This window comes from Ascaphus truei, chromosome 4, assembly GCF_040206685.1.
Source record: "Ascaphus truei isolate aAscTru1 chromosome 4, aAscTru1.hap1, whole genome shotgun sequence".
NCBI classification, from domain to species: domain Eukaryota; kingdom Metazoa; phylum Chordata; class Amphibia; order Anura; family Ascaphidae; genus Ascaphus; species Ascaphus truei.
Window position 1 is genome coordinate 26760473 of NC_134486.1, and position 17192 is coordinate 26777664.

Sequence of the window (17192 nt, forward strand, 5' to 3'; positions counted from 1 at the left end):
AAACGCGTGGGAGGTTTTATACTGTCACTTTTTTATGCTGCAATAAATACTTTTCACTTTTTCTACTTTGGGACCATGATTTTTCATTTTGTTTGATCAAGCAAGTGATCAGGATCAGTTTGTGAGTGCCCTGTCTCTTTCTGTGTCTGATTCTGTTAGAGCCTGATATCCGTTCCCCCTTTCTCATAAATGGCTATAGGTTTGTCAATATAGTTCTTGTGGAAATTCAAGAGTAGGAGGGTGGGGGTGGTATTGGGTGCGAGTCATTTGAATATACTTTGTATTTCCTCCTATTTAAGGTACTGTTGTCGCCTTTTTGAGTATAAGTGTCCATCTCTAAGTTATTTGGAGAGAGATTTAGGGGATATATATATAGTGCTTGGGACGCTATTAAAATTATTATCTTACATTTACATGGTGTCAATTATGTATTCAGTGCTTTAGAGTACTGTATAAGAGAGGAAAATAATAAAAATAAGGAAAAGAGAATAATACATGAAGAATTAAGAAAATACAGTAACTAACAAGGATAATTGAATTCAATTTCATAAATACTCATTAATTAGGGATTATGTAAAGTCTGACAACTTTCAATGTTTCAACTCTTAATAAGAATACCTTATCATTCTACTTTCTGTCATAGGGACATAACTCAGGTTTCTGTGGGGAAGGTGTAAAAGATGTCAGGAATTGGTTAAACCTGAGATTTTTTTAAAATCAATTCTGTACTGCACTGACAGAGATAGGGACATATTTACTGACCAGTCTTCTGCTCATTTTGTATTTATAATTGTCTTACTCATTAGAGATGGATGAATCCGCCCAAATCCGTTTCACATATTTTCTCGCATTTCCCCCCCAAAATCCGTTTTATGGTATCAAATAAGCAAAAAGATTTGTTCGCTTTTAATACGCGCGGATTCATCAAAAAACGCCATTGGATACAACCTGTGGATGGATTTGTAGAACCCAATCCACGAATTCAGCGATCTGCTGGCGGATTCTTACGAATCGGATTCTACAAATGCATCCCACGGGTTGCGGAATCTGCTAAGTGTACTGATAATTCTGTAATAATAAAAAATCCACAAAATGAGAATTGACCTTTTTGAGATTGATCCGCTGAAATCCGTGGACCAAAGGAGCCGGTGGATCCGCTGCGGATCCAAATCCGCCCATCTCTATTAGTCATTTGAGTGACACGTCTAGATTATTTTCTGCATGTACCACTGTTTGCTCCAAAACTGCCACGTGATCCTTTTTTTTTTGTAATTTCAGTGAGGAGTGGCAAGGAAAGGAAGACAAAGCAAGAAGAGCAGTGAAACGCGTTGTCAAATGTGATTTCACCAAAGATAACCCTTTAGAGCCTGTTGTCCTGCCACAGATGGACTGTCTGCTCTGCATGTATGTCTTACAAGTTGTTAGCAAGGACCTCCAGGCTTTTTGTAACAACCTGAAAAAACTTGCAGCAATGCTAAAAACTGGGGGACATATGTTAATGGTAGTGTCATATAATAGTTCGTACTATATGATTGGTGAGCACAAGTTCTTCTATTTGTCATTTGAGGAGGAGTTTATAAGAGAGGCTGTTTGTGATGCAGGATTCATCATTGAGAATTTGGAAACATTACCTACTAAAAAGACCAGCAATTTCGCAAATTATGACCATGTTATATTTATGATAGCACGCAAGGAGAGGGAGGTTTAGTGAAGAAAGGTATACAACAATTTATTTGACACTTTACCTACTGAATTTCAAAAATACAGCAAACATCTCAATGACTACTTATAAAATAAAAGGAATGACATATGAATCTTCACTTTACTTTTGAAACTGATACTGTTAAAATCAATTACCTTGATGTGACCATCCATGGTGACCCTATCACTGGTATACATACTGATATATATACAAAACCACATGCCAGGAATTCATATCTACACGCCAGAAGCAGTCATCCTAAAACATTGATACGTGGGATCCCTAAGGGACAATTTCTGCGTTATAGACGCCTTTGTTCAGACCCAGAAACCTTTTTGAAACACTCCAAAACACTAAGTGATAAATTCTTATCCAGGGGATACAGCAAACATCTCAATGACTACTTATAAAATAAAAGGAATGACCATATTACTAGGAACTGTACAATTATAAGTGTTACTGCAGTGACATGACAGGGAAGTATATGAATGCATATATTTATTTGTGTACATACACTATATGTACATGTATGACACAACATTTATTATGTATTCTTTACATTATCTTTACAAATATCTTAGAATAAGGTTATACTATAAAAATGTAACCCAAGTTAGCGCTGTACTTAGAAAGATTCAGCAGGAAGACACAGACCTACAGTAAATGCATAGTATAACAACTTTTGATTTGCAGCCTATTGGGATTGGGGGGTGTGGGGGGGGGGGGGGGGGGAATTGGGCAGAAATACATATAATACGTTAAGGAGAAGAAAACACATTGAAGAAAATAAAATCATTTTTGGACCCATCCGCCCATCTGTGTCTCTACTACAACTTATATAAAGAACCAGTGGGGAAAATGGAGGCCAACTCCAGTCCTCAAGGGCCACCAACAGGTCAGGTTTTCAGGTTATCCCTGCTTCAGCACAGGTGGTACTGTCATAATGACTGAGCCACTGATTGAGCCACCTGTGCTGAAGCAGGAATATCCTGAAAACCTGACCTGTTGGTGGCCCTTGAGGACTGGAGTTGGCCTCCCCTGAACTAATATCATCTAGGAAATGTAAACGTTTAAGTGTAGCTGCAGTGACATGACGGGGAAGTGTCTGTATGCATATAATGTATTTATTTGTGTACATACACTATATGTACATGTACTGTATGACAAGATCTTTATTATTTATTCTTTACTGTACATTATCTTTACTAATACAGTATGTTAGAATTAGAATAAGGTTATACTATAAAAATGTAACCCAAGTTAGCGACGAACTTAGAAAGATTCAGCTGGAAGACACATAAAATGCTTTACAGAAGACCAAGTAATCTTATTAAGATAAGGGTAATAAGGTGCACCACATCCTAGCCAATAAACTTAGAGGGTTAAGGTCTAAAACACAGATTTCAGCCACTGAACCAAAGAATGGGCAAATTACGCATAACGATAAATATCATCAATCTAGAAATGATGTATAACCCCACACTGACTCACAAATTCTCCTCTAAGGCAGGGGTGTTCAAACTTTCTGTGCTGCCTCCACCCCCCCCTGTTGATGGAACCGAATAAAAGGATATGGATGAAAAAGAATTAAAATCTCAGTGTATTAGATACACATGTGGGGGAGTGGGTGGGGAAAGGGGGAGGGGGGTAAGGGCAGGGGATGGGAGCAAGGAGGAGGATAATGCTGGAGGGGTTGATAATTGGTTTTCCACTTTAACTAATCAAAGAATACATAAAATTATGGATTCAGTGACTCACACGGGCTTGTGTGGTGTCTCTCCCTCAACGCTGACTGTAGTGGATTTATTACAGACTCATATGCTGGAGTCTCAATATACATAAAACTCACACGGCCTGATGTGAGTCCTTGTCCTCAGAGGGTGATGTCCTGTGTGGATGGTGTCTGGGTTGTCTCAGCAGAATTATCCCCCGATGGGTGTAGTGTATGAGTGTCTCCTCTCCCCGTTTCCCAGATGACCAAAAGGAGTGTATGCCAACAAGGGTTAACAACAATAAAAAAAGGTCTTTAATGGGTATACAGTGGAGACATAAGCATATGAAATGCAAACATGTGGTGAACCATAAAATGTATAGAACAATCTATGACAAATTGAATTAAAATAAAATAAGACACAATGAAATAAAATGAAATAAAGTAAACACAAGGACTACACTCACACTTGAAGTCAAATAAAATGGCCCAGCCTCAGCCACTCGGTACACTCCTGCACTGTCTCCTCCTCCGTTCTTGTTCCCACTGGCGCGTCCGGCAGCGGAAACGGAAGAGGGGATCTCCACCGGATGTCCTGTAGTGTGCTGGGTCCCTCTCTCAATGAGCTCCGGCAGGGAACAACATGTTTCGCAATAAGCTTCGTCAGGTTCCTGCCGGATGCTCATTGTGTGCTGTATATATAGGTGTCCCCCTTTAGTTAATTGGTTGATCACCTGTTTCTGATTAAAATTAAAACGGAGTAAAAATGACTATTTTATGTCTTTATAAGTGTTGCCGTTATTAGCCCTTAGTATTTATGGTAACCGGATGGTGGAATTCAACTTTGTAAGAAGAGATTGCATAATAGAATTGCATAGTAAAAATTGCATAGTGATCTTTACCCAGCATTAATTAAAAATGGGTGTTCAAACAGACTTGGTTTTTCTTTCAATTGCGTGACTAACTGGTGGGAACAGTATTTTCAAAATAATCGTAATGTTAGGAACCATTAAAATCCTCCGTGAGTCACTTCCTTTAAACTTTTTTTTGCTCTTAGTTAAAATCTTGCCATTCGTGATACAATTGTGCCACCATGTGGCCAAACGTTAAAATTACATCTACCTTGACATTGCAAAATCATATTTCTTGCTGTGGGCAGTATGCCTTACATTTGTACAAAACACATTTAGAATGGTTATAAAGAGTGGTATATTAGTAAGGTATCTTAAAAAATAGGGAAAAAGGGGTTTAGAACCTAATGATTTGACAGGCACATTCGAAATGATTCAGGGAACATCTAAAAACCTTTCCTTCCTTGGAAGAGCAAGAATAAGTATACATACACAGTTAAAACCTAATGTGGCTCAATCCTTAGGATGGAGAACCCTGGAGTGCTCGTTCAGCTAACTAGACATCATTTAATGGATCGCATAGCTCTTAGGGAATAGTAGATCAAAAACCAAATATTGGAGTGCTCATTCAGATAGCTGGAGTAACTCCGTGTTACACTTCACACTTATATGATTTGCAGTCTGTTAAAAACTTTATCATGGTTTAAACCATGGTGCCACCTTGTAGATGTGTGTGGAAATTACATTGTCATTTCTAATAGTAAGTCTTTGAAACTTAAAAGATGTTCAGGGTTATTCGTTGCTAGTCTCTAACTTCAAATCTGCTTGCAGTTTCATACAGAGTGAGTTCATTAGTTGTCCCGATGATGTGCATCACTTTTGGTCCTCGAGGGTAGGTTCAAGGTGGATTCTTATACGATACGCACTCCCCTATACGAAATGGGATGGGAGAGGAATCAGTGTGTGTTTGGACATGCTTCTGGAATGATTTCTTTAAAATGACTTTTAAAAATGACTTTTTTAAAAAGGGGGAAATGGAAACAGATCAATGTGTGTTCAAAGAAAGGCTGCAATGTCTATATCTACGTTAAGGCCTGCGGGTGCCAGGCTTTTCAGTTTGTATATCCAAAAAGTTTCTTTTCGCGATAGAGATGTCAGTCTGTCCCCTCCCCTCCAATGAGGGGGGACTACTTCGATGCCCCTGAATTCAAGGCCTGATGGGTCTCCTTGGTGATGCAGTGCAAAATGCTTTGAGACGCTATGTGTCATTAGTTTGCGTCTAATGTTCCCTAGGTGTTCCAGAATGCGTACCCGTAGTGGTCTACTGGTACGTCCTACATACTGGAGTCCACAGGGGCAATTTAAAAGGTAAACTACGAATTCTGATTTACAGTTGATAAAACTGGTGATTTTAAACTGTTCTCCTGTTATTTTAGAGATGAACTGAATTTTTTCTTTGGTTCCCTGTTTGCATGCTTTGCAAGAATTACATCTATGGAAACCTTTCACTTTTTGGAGCCAGTTGGGATCATGGCCTGTTGCACTATTTTCTGGCCTAAAAAGGCTTGGTGCTAACCTTCTTTTGATATTGTCAGCCCTCTTATAGATGACTCTCGGCTTCCCTGGAAGATAATCCTTCAGAGTGGGGTCTCCTTGTAGGAGATGCCAGTGTTTATTCAGAATTTGTTGTATGCTTCCTGCATCTTGGCTGTACTGTGTTAAAAAAGCTATGCTGAACTCCTCTTTGGGCTTTGGTGGATTCGTTTTGAGGATTTCACTACGTTTGAGCTTCCCTACATCTCTTATTGCTATATCCATTTTATCGTTATCATAGTTTTTAGCAATGAAGCGGTTTTTAAGTATATTGGATTGCTCCCTATAGACATTATCATCGCTACAGTTTCTCCTAATTCTGCGAAACTGTCCTGGGGGTATGTTCTTTAACCAATTTTTGTGGTGGCAACTGGTGTTGAGTAAGTAATTGTTACAGTCTACTGTTTTGAAGAAAGTTTTGGTCTTAAGTATATTGTCTTCTATATAGATTGTCAGATCTAAGAAGTCTACTGAGTTAATTCCTATACACGACGTGAAAGCCAAATTTCTCTCATTATTGTTAATGTAATTTAAGAAGTGATTCAAGTTTTCGCTACTGCCTTTCCAGATGAAGAACACATCATCGATGTATCTTCGCCACAGGACGAGATCCGCACCATAATCATGGTCCGACCAGATGGTGTCGGTCTCCCAATTGTCCATGAACAAGTTGGCATAACTTGGTGCGAATTTCGTACCCATCGCTGTACCACATTTTTGTAAAAAGTAGGTTCCATCGAAATTAAAAAGGTTGTGTTTAAGAATAAAATTAATACTTTCTAAAATAGTGTTGCTGTTCTATTTTAACCGTTTTATCGCTTGTTATTGTCCTATTGATGGCTTTGATTCCATCATCATGCTTTATGGATGTGTATAATGAAGTTACGTCACAAGTGCACATTTTATAGTCTTCTTGCCAGACTATCTGTTCCAATATATTAAGAATTTGCGTGGTATCTCTAAGGTAAGACCGCATCTCCGCAACATATGGTTGCAGGAAGCCATCTATATACTCTGATAGTCGCGACGTGAGCGAGCCTATCCCAGAGATGATGGGTCTCCCTGGTGGTGCTTCCATGTTTTTATGTATTTTAGGTAGAAAGTAGAATATCGGCATAACTGGGAACTTGACATTAAGATAGTCATATTCTTTCTCATTTAGGACTCCTGTCGTCCTGCCTTTATCTAGCAGAGTGAGGAATTCTGTACAGAATTCTTTATGCGGATTCGTCTTTAGACGTGCATAGGTGACGTCGTCAGACAGTATCCTCTCTGCTTCTCCTTTATAGTAAACAGTGTCCATAATGACTACCCCTCCCCCTTGTCTGCTTGTTTGAATGTGATTCCCTTATCTTTTTCTAAGCTTTGTAGAGCGATTTTTTCTTTAAGTGTTAGATTATTTTTTGTTAGCTTAGTCGTATTCGAGGTCAGTCTGTCAAAATCCTCCTGTATTTTCTGATGGAATACTTCAAGATTATGGCCTTTCGCCCAGCTAGGATAGAATTTAGACTTATTTTTGAGGTTGGAATGTTTGAACTCATCACTCTCTATGTGCAAATTAGTATTACTGCTCACTATCTCCCTGGTTTGTGCATCTTTAGAGATGAAGAATTTCTTAAGTGTAAGCTGTCTAATATACTTGTGTGCGTCTATATAAAGATTGAAGCTATTCGCCTTTGCGACTGGAGCGAAGTTTAACCCCTTTTTTATTAGGTTACATTCATCTATATTAAGTTCTTTTTTACTCAGGTTGAATATGTTATTTAGATCGCTGCTCTTTTTCTGTGTCCTTCGTCCTCCCCGCTTTCCTCGTGTGGTCTTTTTCTGAGTTTTGTATTTGGTGTTTCTATTTCCTTCTGGTCTTCTAACACTAGGAAGCGATTCTGAGTGGCTGGGGGTGGAGGTTTTGTTGTATGGGCCTGTTCTAAAAAATGCCCTGCGTGGGGTCGGGGTGATCTTTGCTTTCTCCCATAGCCCTGCTCCTTGTCCTGTCGTTCCCTGTGTGTTGCCCTCTGTTCCCTATAGGGGGATCTGCGTTCCCTTCTTTGGCTTTGTTCCCTCTGGTGTTTGTGGGGTGACCGGTAGTGTCTCCTTTGGCTCTCTTCTTTCTCATAGCGTCTCTCTCTATATTCTCGATTGGACCCATAATGTTTGTAGGGTGATCTAGGGTCCCTATGTTTTGTACAAATGTAAGGCATACTGCCCGCAGCAAGAAATATGATTTTGCAATGTCAAGGTAGATGTAATTTCACGTTTGGCCACATGGTGCCACAATTGTATCACGAATGGCAAGATTTTAACTAAGAGCAAAAAAAAGTTTAAAGGAAGTGACTCACGGAGGATTTTAATGGTTCCTAACATTACGATTATTTTGAAAATACTGTTCCCACCAGTTAGTCACGCAATTGAAAGAAAAACCAAGTCTGTTTGAACACCCATTTTTAATTAATGCTGGGTAAAGATCACTATGCAATTTTTACTATGCAATTCTATTATGCAATCTCTTCTTACAAAGTTGAATTCCACCATCCGGTTACCATAAATACTAAGGGCTAATAACGGCAACACTTATAAAGACATAAAATAGTCATTTTTACTCCGTTTTAATTTTAATCAGAAACAGGTGATCAACCAATTAACTAAAGGGGGACACCTATATATACAGCACACAATGAGCATCCGGCAGGAACCTGACGAAGCTTATTGCGAAACATGTTGTTCCCTGCCGGAGCTCATTGAGAGAGGGACCCAGCACACTACAGGACATCCGGTGGAGATCCCCTCTTCCGTTTCCGCTGCCGGACGCGCCAGTGGGAACAAGAACGGAGGAGGAGACAGTGCAGGAGTGTACCGAGTGGCTGAGGCTGGGCCATTTTATTTGACTTCAAGTGTGAGTGTAGTCCTTGTGTTTACTTTATTTCATTTTATTTCATTGTGTCTTATTTTATTTTAATTCAATTTGTCATAGATTGTTCTATACATTTTATGGTTCACCACATGTTTGCATTTCATATGCTTATGTCTCCACTGTATACCCATTAAAGACCTTTTTTTATTGTTGTTAACCCTTGTTGGCATACACTCCTTTTGGTCATCTGGGAAACGGGGAGAGGAGACACTCATACACTACACCCATCGGGGGATAATTCTGCTGAGACAACCCAGACACCATCCACACAGGACATCACCCTCTGAGGACAAGGACTCACATCAGGCCGTGTGAGTTTTATGTATATTGAGACTCCAGCATATGAGTCTGTAATAAATCCACTACAGTCAGCGTTGAGGGAGAGACACCACACAAGCCCGTGTGAGTCACTGAATCCATAATTTTATGTATTCTTTGATTAGTTAAAGTGGAAAACCAATTATCAACCCCTCCAGCATTATCCTCCTCCTTGCTCCCATCCCCTGCCCTTACCCCCCTCCCCCTTTCCCCACCCACTCCCCCACATGTGTATCTAATACACTGAGATTTTAATTCTTTTTCATCCATATCCTTTTATTCGGTTCCATCGACATCGGGAGGCCCGTGAGGTTTGCGCTGACTATCTTCACACTACAACTGCCACGCTAAGAAGGAGACGGGATTCCCTTCTCCGAAGTCAAGCAGCAACCAGGAAATCATCAAAAAAGGGCCAGTATATATTTTTTTATACTCTTTTACACTTCGTACACAATCACATATCTATATTCCAATTTATTTGAATAGCTTAGGCGTTGCAGCACCTTCTTCGCCACAAATCCTAGGGAGCGCCCCAGTTCAAACAACATCCACCCCCCCCCTGCCTGCCAGCCCCTGTGCTCGCACCCCCCCTTACCTAATATCCAGCGTCAAAAGACACGCAAGATCATTTGACGCACATTGCTATGGCGACGCACACGATACATGACCCTGCGACGTCATTTGACGCCGCGTTGCTGAAGATAAGGTATAATCTACAAAAAATGTAAAAAGATGATCTTAAGACCCCAAATACTAAAAAACAAAACTGGAATTACTATCCTCGAAGACCCCAGAACCTAATGGCTGATCAAATACTTACTAAAAAATGACATTAATATCCTATCCCCAATCTTAATACTGTAGATGTTTTTAATATATTTTTGGAGGGAGAGCAGATCCTGGAAAAGATGACAGGAGCGAGCACTGTGATACTCCAGAAAGAAGTTTAAAGACCCAATGAGCTGTGACCGCTACAGACTTATTTCCCTGCGAAACAAAGATCTTAAGGTGTATAGTAAGATTCATGACAATAGATTAAAACCAATCCTTCCAGATCTAATCCACAATGAGCAATAGGGTTTATTATTGAGTGCCAGGCGTAGTATAAAACTAGGAAAATTATAACTCTAGACACAAAGCCATTATACTATGCATAGACACAGAAAAGGCATTCAATATGATCAAATGGAGATTCCTAAATAAGATACTGGAAGCATTCGACTTCAAAGAGTCGTACCTTAGTGGGGTACAAGCTCTTTCCAAAAATCCTACTGCAATCCTGAAACTCCTCAGGGGTGATTTTTATCAAATAAAAAATCACTAATGGGACAAGGCAGGGCTGTCCTCTTTTGCCCCTGTTGTTTATAATAGAGCCGCTTGCAGCCACAATTAGAGAAAATCCCAATATTCAAGGTATAAATGTAACCATTCCAAGTCACAAAATCCATCTACTAAAGTTGAATTTCTATTACAAATGGAGGGAGACACATTTAAAATACTTGGGCATAAAACTATCAATTCCTATTTAGATATCTATTCAGATCTATTCACCCAAATCAAGGAGGATTTACAAATATGGAATAAATGTCACATATTATGAATGCGTAGCATAACCTCAGTAATAATGAATATTCTCCCTTCAAAACCGTACCAACTTCAATTCCACTTAAATATATCAATGTTATCCGGAATAAAATAGTGCAATTTATTTATTATGATAAAAACCCAGAGTTGCTAAGCCATTCCTGCTAGCACCAAGGACAATAGGGGTAGTAATGGTGCCTAACATTGGGCGATATTATCTAGCTGCACTCCTGAGCAGTGTTGTAACTACATTTCTTGTGCCCCACTGCAAAAAAATTTAAAGGCCCCCCTAAACAAAAAAACAAAATACATTTTGTTTCCACTAGGGACCCCATGTGAGCGGCCTGTCGAGCACCCCTCCTCTCCCACACCTTACCTAACCCCCTCACAGTTCCCTTCTTTTCCTCACACTTCCCCCTCTCATTCTCTCCCCCCTTTCTTACTCTTCTTCCCTCTCTCACTCACTCTCCCGCCCCCCTCTCCCTCAAACAGCCCCATTTTTCGTTCAATCCCCCCACAGACAATTCCCACCTGCTTACAGGCAGACAAACGCACACACACACTACCTGGGGGGGAGGGGGGGGATAAGGCTGCAAAGAGGAATTACATGAGTTCAGGGAAGGCCCTGACCCCACAGCAAGCAGATGCAGAGAGCAGCATGGAACTTGAACCCAACATCCAGTGCCGGCCGGCAGGGCCCCCTGCGCTTTCGGGCTCCCTCGCATTGTGGGGGTTAGCAGCATGGTGGTTACGCCACTGCACCTGAGACAGATTACAGACTGGCATTCGGGAATTAGGCTTTATGGTTGTGATAAAAGCGTAAATAAAAAACACAGTCTGAGGATTATATTGTTACAGAAATAACACGTGAATTTATTAAAATAGCAAACAGGTGCACACAGGAGGAAAGCTTCAAAACAAAAGCTTCCCTGCAGATAATACGGTATGAGATACATTTATACCCTAAAAACTAAAGCTCACACCCCTTTATGGGGGGGGCTTGCGCATCACTAAATATTACATCATTTTTGTAATGCATGATAATACTAAAAACTGATGTCAGTTTGTAACACATAACAAATTATGTAAGTGTGCGTCAACTAAAAATCATTATGGGGTTAAATGTGAATTTTTCTATTTTCTCACCTGACATGTAAATGTGTGAAAAAGTTAAACTGTAAGAATCTGAGCGTATCTCAGGCCGCTCTGGCCTGTTTACACTTTCATTTGCGGCTGATTGGACTAGAAAAGATCAACAAACATCAGCAAGGAGCAAAAAACATTCCATTCTCTGGTTCACACGTTTGCTCACACAGACATTTCTTCACATAGAAAAAATGACACACAAGACTTACAAACGCAAGACAAAATAGCGGACAATGAAGTCAAACAAAATGGCTGCTTAGATCCTAGTGCTGTTTACGTCATACCCTCATTAATGTCCTTTTTCCTCAACTTTGTCAGTTGGGTAGACATAGAGTCTGCATTACTTAACCAATTGCATTAGGGGCCTATCTCTCATTAGAAAAGGATTAAAAAAAAGATTTTGCTACAATTTCATGTGGAGGTGATAAAGTTTACATTGAAGATATGGATCATGGTTAAAGGAAAATGTAAGATCTCATCCCCATCCAGACTTATTCTCTTATTTGACAAACCAAAATATCCCTTGGGGTACCGCACAATTAAGTACAATGATTGGAAAAACATGAATATTCTGGATAGTGGGAACATGCTATCTAATTGAAAATGTATAAAAATGTGAGGCATTAATCTAGAAAAATTCCCTATCAAACTCTGAAGTATAAGGTATCTTCAAATGAGACATTTCATCATCTACCATTGTTGGTGGACTAATAAAGATGTTATATGAGGAGCTAGTCCCCCTTGGAGACCATCCAAGCCACAACTATATGAGGAAGTGAGAAACTGATCTCCAAACCGATATTTCAAATGAGTACATCTGGGACAATGCATTAAACAAAATTATATTCACATGTTAACTTATGCCCAAAAGATTGAGCCAGATATTTCCACATCCCATGGGTCGGTGCTGGAGGAACTGTGGCCAGATATTGGACAAGGCCCATATGTCAGGGTTCCATCCAGAAGTACAGAGATAATTATCTCCCATATCCTAACGGCAGCCAGATGCTCTATTTCAGCGGCATGGAAAAATCCCTTGATACTGTCACGGTAGCTTATGACAAGATATAATGAACACCAAATATCTGGGTTGAACTGAACGAGGCTTAGAATATAATTTATTCCTTAAATAAGGTGAACACAGCAATATAGTACAATTAACAGACAAGAAGATAACACTTACTTAGGGTTGGGGGATGGAGAAGTATCAAATAGCAATTCTCCAACAGTCCAGTGACATTCAAGATGGAATCAGAAGCACAACTCCAGCAATCCAGTGACATTCAAGATGGTATCAGAAGCATAACTCCAGCAATCCAGTGACATTCAAGATGGTATTAGAAGCACAACTAAAAACTGTAGGGTTGACACAGTTTACAGTATATACCTGTGCAACCCTATTCTTAACATTGAACACAGCCTATTGGTGAACAATTATCTAACGTGGAGACTAACAGATTAACCCATGCCCTCAGGTAACAGAGTTTATTGATTGACTAATACTTAATCCCTAGACATTGGGTAACAATCAAGGCAGTTAGCTTTTTGATCACCGTGCTTAGGCTACTCAGCCGTCTGGCCTTCATGACCTATTAGCCTAGCAAATGGCGTCTGCATTTTCAGAACAGATCCAAAGTAAAATACATATACACTTTAATATCTATACATATTAATAAGTTCCGTTCTGGTGGGCTCAGTGGGTCGACCTTTGCCAGTTTTTAATGCCTACAGTGACTCCACATATTGGCCAAATATGAACTCTCTGCGACCTCCAGAACTGGAGATACAGAAATGCACTTTAAAACATTAAAATACATGCTTATAATGAAATATGGCAACAGGGGAACATACATTTTCAAGTTATAACAAGGTGCAAACCTCATCCCTGGACCGCAGTCCAGTTAACCCATTGTCTCCCTGGTGAGGTCAGGGGATGGCCATATGGGGTGCAACCCCTTTAATACCGGGCCACCCCCTTTCTCCCTCTACAGATACGTTTCCAAAGGGCGGTCACCCAGAGAATCAATGAAGTGCGACTAATGGAGGAACTCATACGGTTAAGAATTTCCATAAGGTTTGGGATCGCTGGGTTAATAGATGAAAAAGTACCAAGAGGTTTCAGTCTCATACAGTAATTCTGCATGGGACACACTGGTTGAGAAATGGGGGACAAAGGATTTGGCCGGATTGTTAAAAACCTTGCATTGGTCATTGACCATGCTATCCTGATGTTACAGTATTAACGATTTACAAATGGATATCGGTTAGGTGGGGGTTACCCCTCTCCTCCCACCTCCCTTCTGCTTTTTGGTTTCCCTTTCACTTCATTCTTGAAAACATAATGAAAAAATAAGTAACAAAAAAAAATAAGTTTATATTATTGTAGTACAGTTTCTCAATCCCCCCCCCCACCCCCTCCGCCCACTCCGCACCCTCGGGGAGATTACACAGCCTATGCTACATGTGTGTGGTGCACTACCTGTTTGAAGCAGGAGATACTGCCCTGTCTGCGGTAGAGTAGAGACATGGACAGGCTTAACTTCTTGTTCTGTAGTTCTTTCTCTGGTGTTCAGCGCCTCCAGCTGTAGTGGGTACCAGGGTGTTCCGGAAATCAGCCCCCACTACGGCAGTCTTCTCCCTCCTGCCCAAGGACTGATACTCAGACAGGAGTTTATAGTAGAACAAGGATCTTTATTGGTATACATCAGGCATCCACTGCAGTTCTCCCCACAGTGGTGCAGGCCCTGGTCTTAAAGTCCTTGGTGGCTGAACGTGATGTTCCCTCTGTCTAACGACTGAGGGTGAGCACGCTCATCCCTGCCATGGGAGAGACTCACAGCTCTTCCTTCCTCTCTTCACTGAAGCAGGAATCAGACAAACTAACTTTTGCTACACCCACTTGGAAAACTCAAGGAGGGGCGGGCTCATGGACTGTGCCTATCCCTGATAGGCTTACACAGGCCATGAGTCACCACCTTAATTCCATTACTCACAAGGAGTGGCATAAGGGGGTCAAGAGCCCATAGATTTAACCTGTTACTGCCTGTTGTTAACAGGACTTACATAACAGGGATAACAAGGGGAAAGAAAGATATAATGGGACATACCCTGTTACACTAATATGTGTAATATATAATTTTACTTTATAATAAGATGTTAACTAGTAATTATATTACTTTCATTATATTAGTTATACTAACATTGACTAAAGTACTATAGGTAAACGTTTGCAAAGGGAACAGTATAGGAACTGCTAGAGGTATATTATACAAGCTTGGAGAATGGCAAACATAGGATGTTCCTTCAAATAAGCACATCAGATATGGTATAAGGGCTGCAAACAGTACTAAAAACATCTCTTGTACTTAGCAAAACCACCTAGAAAGTTTCACCATTCTACAAACTACTTTAAACTACTTTTTTTTAAATAAAATCATAAGAACCCTTTCTCCTCCTTAGCGCCAGCCTGTTAGTAAGGACTGGTTCTGTTAAAATAGACCACACCCTGTATAACGTTTAGGAAGTGTTATGAAACATTAATTGTAATTTTCAGTATTTATGGTACTGTAGGAGAGATTATAGGAGAAAACCAAAATGGCAAAATGAAGAATAAGTAAAAACACAAATAAGCCACAAAGTCAACAGTTGTTATAAATTTATCGATGTGCTAATAATGTATTAATTACAAGTTTAAGTGTCAGGCCTGTAGCTTACAATTTCACCCAGGAAGAAATGTATTCCATCTAGCACCAAGAAAAGATTAGACCAAGCACACATCCCTCTTCCCCCTCTGAGGTTTACAAAGGAGCATAAATATGTCCTGCCCCCCAACATTGCATGCATGGATTAACTAAAGAACCATCAGATTCAGCCCAAATTAATAAGCAATATATTGAATCAACTTTGAAATATAATGAGAAACTCTAGTCGCACAGTAACTGCAATGTTAGGACTGTATATACTCTGAGGGTTTATAGCATGTGATTCCTCTACCGTCAACACAGCATCTTCTAACCTGATGAGAAATTACCTAACAAGGATGAGCTATCTCATGATATTCACATGATAAAAGTTAACTATTGTGATCAAAATGTAGCCAGGATTGTTAGCATGACTTTTCAATGATCTTTCATCATAATATTATCTCACTGTTCAATACATGGTGTAGATACTGTATGGGCACAAGAGATATTTAAGACAACTGCTTAAAAATGTGTCTTCATCCAAGTTTTCCATTGTTTGTATCTGTGTTTACAAAACACACGGTTTCCAAATAATAAACAGACAGATTGATTAAATCTTTTCATACTGCACATAAGGCACATACACAAATGTTTCACATAGATACTTTATGTACTATTACAACAATGATAACACTTAGAAAGTCAGGTCTGGGTGTTTGGAGAAAACCACAACATTAATAAAATAACAAGCAACAACTTCTTCCCCACTGCACTCAAACCTGGTGCCCTCATGTTGGGGAATTATGGGAAACCGACATTCTATACAGGGTGGTTAATTTGTAGGCCAGTGCAAAGTTTAAATAACTGTAAACATGTATGTGTAAACATGAAGACGAGACGGGTTAGTATTAGAAAGCTTTTTACAGACTAATACATCTACAGTATGATGCACTCTTGTTAAAAAGGTATCACAGTATGCAGTGAATTTCCAGACTATTCTGGCTTTTCTGGCTTTCCACTAATACCTAGTGAATAGAAATGATTTTATGAATTAATGGAGGAATGTTGGTCATTAATTAATAAATAATATTGAATATTGAAAATGTGCTGTATTTGCAAGTACAGTATCTGTGAGTAACATATACATTTCTACTGTTGACAATACTCCAATTTTACATTCATATTTGCACTGATGCGGAAATATTTGTGTATTCAAATGCAAACAGCAGAAGTTTGTGCCATAGCCAGTTCCACAGTGAAGGAATGAATTAACTCTACATATATGCTGCTGGATTGAGTGAATAAAGACTGATTGACAACAAAATCATGTTATTTGATAGTTGTACCGTATTTGATTTTTATTACAAATTAAACAAGTTGCTGATCCCATATTTAGGTACAAATACTCTAATTAATTGCATATAGATAACTGGGAGATTGCACTGCTACATGGTGTGGTGTGGTGCATACCTGCTAGCTCACAGTTGATCTGAGTCTCCTATGGTGTTGTGGAGGCGGTCAGAACAGGCTTCTGGGGTAGTGACTGATTTGTACTCACGGTGTCAGCGCCTCCATCTCTTGCAGGCCCCAGGGATGAGGGAGACAATCCCTACAGGAGAACTTCTTTACCCTTCCCCTGATAGATTGCAGTCTCAGGCAAGGTATAGATCAGGCCTGCACAACTCGTAAAGCGAGA

At 39.8% G+C, this 17192-nt stretch overlaps 1 protein-coding gene across 1 annotated transcript in view; it reads left to right on the plus strand.

Moving 5' to 3' along the window:
• LOC142492627 (indolethylamine N-methyltransferase-like) overlaps positions 1-2405 on the plus strand; it is a 9029-nt gene extending 6624 nt beyond the window's left edge. Inside the window, exon 3 of the mRNA XM_075595450.1 lies at positions 1279-2405. Coding sequence (XP_075451565.1) covers positions 1279-1708 — 430 coding nt within the window. The 3' untranslated portion in view covers positions 1709-2405. The remainder of the gene's footprint in view (positions 1-1278) is intronic.
• The last annotated feature ends 14787 nt before the right edge of the window (positions 2406-17192 follow it).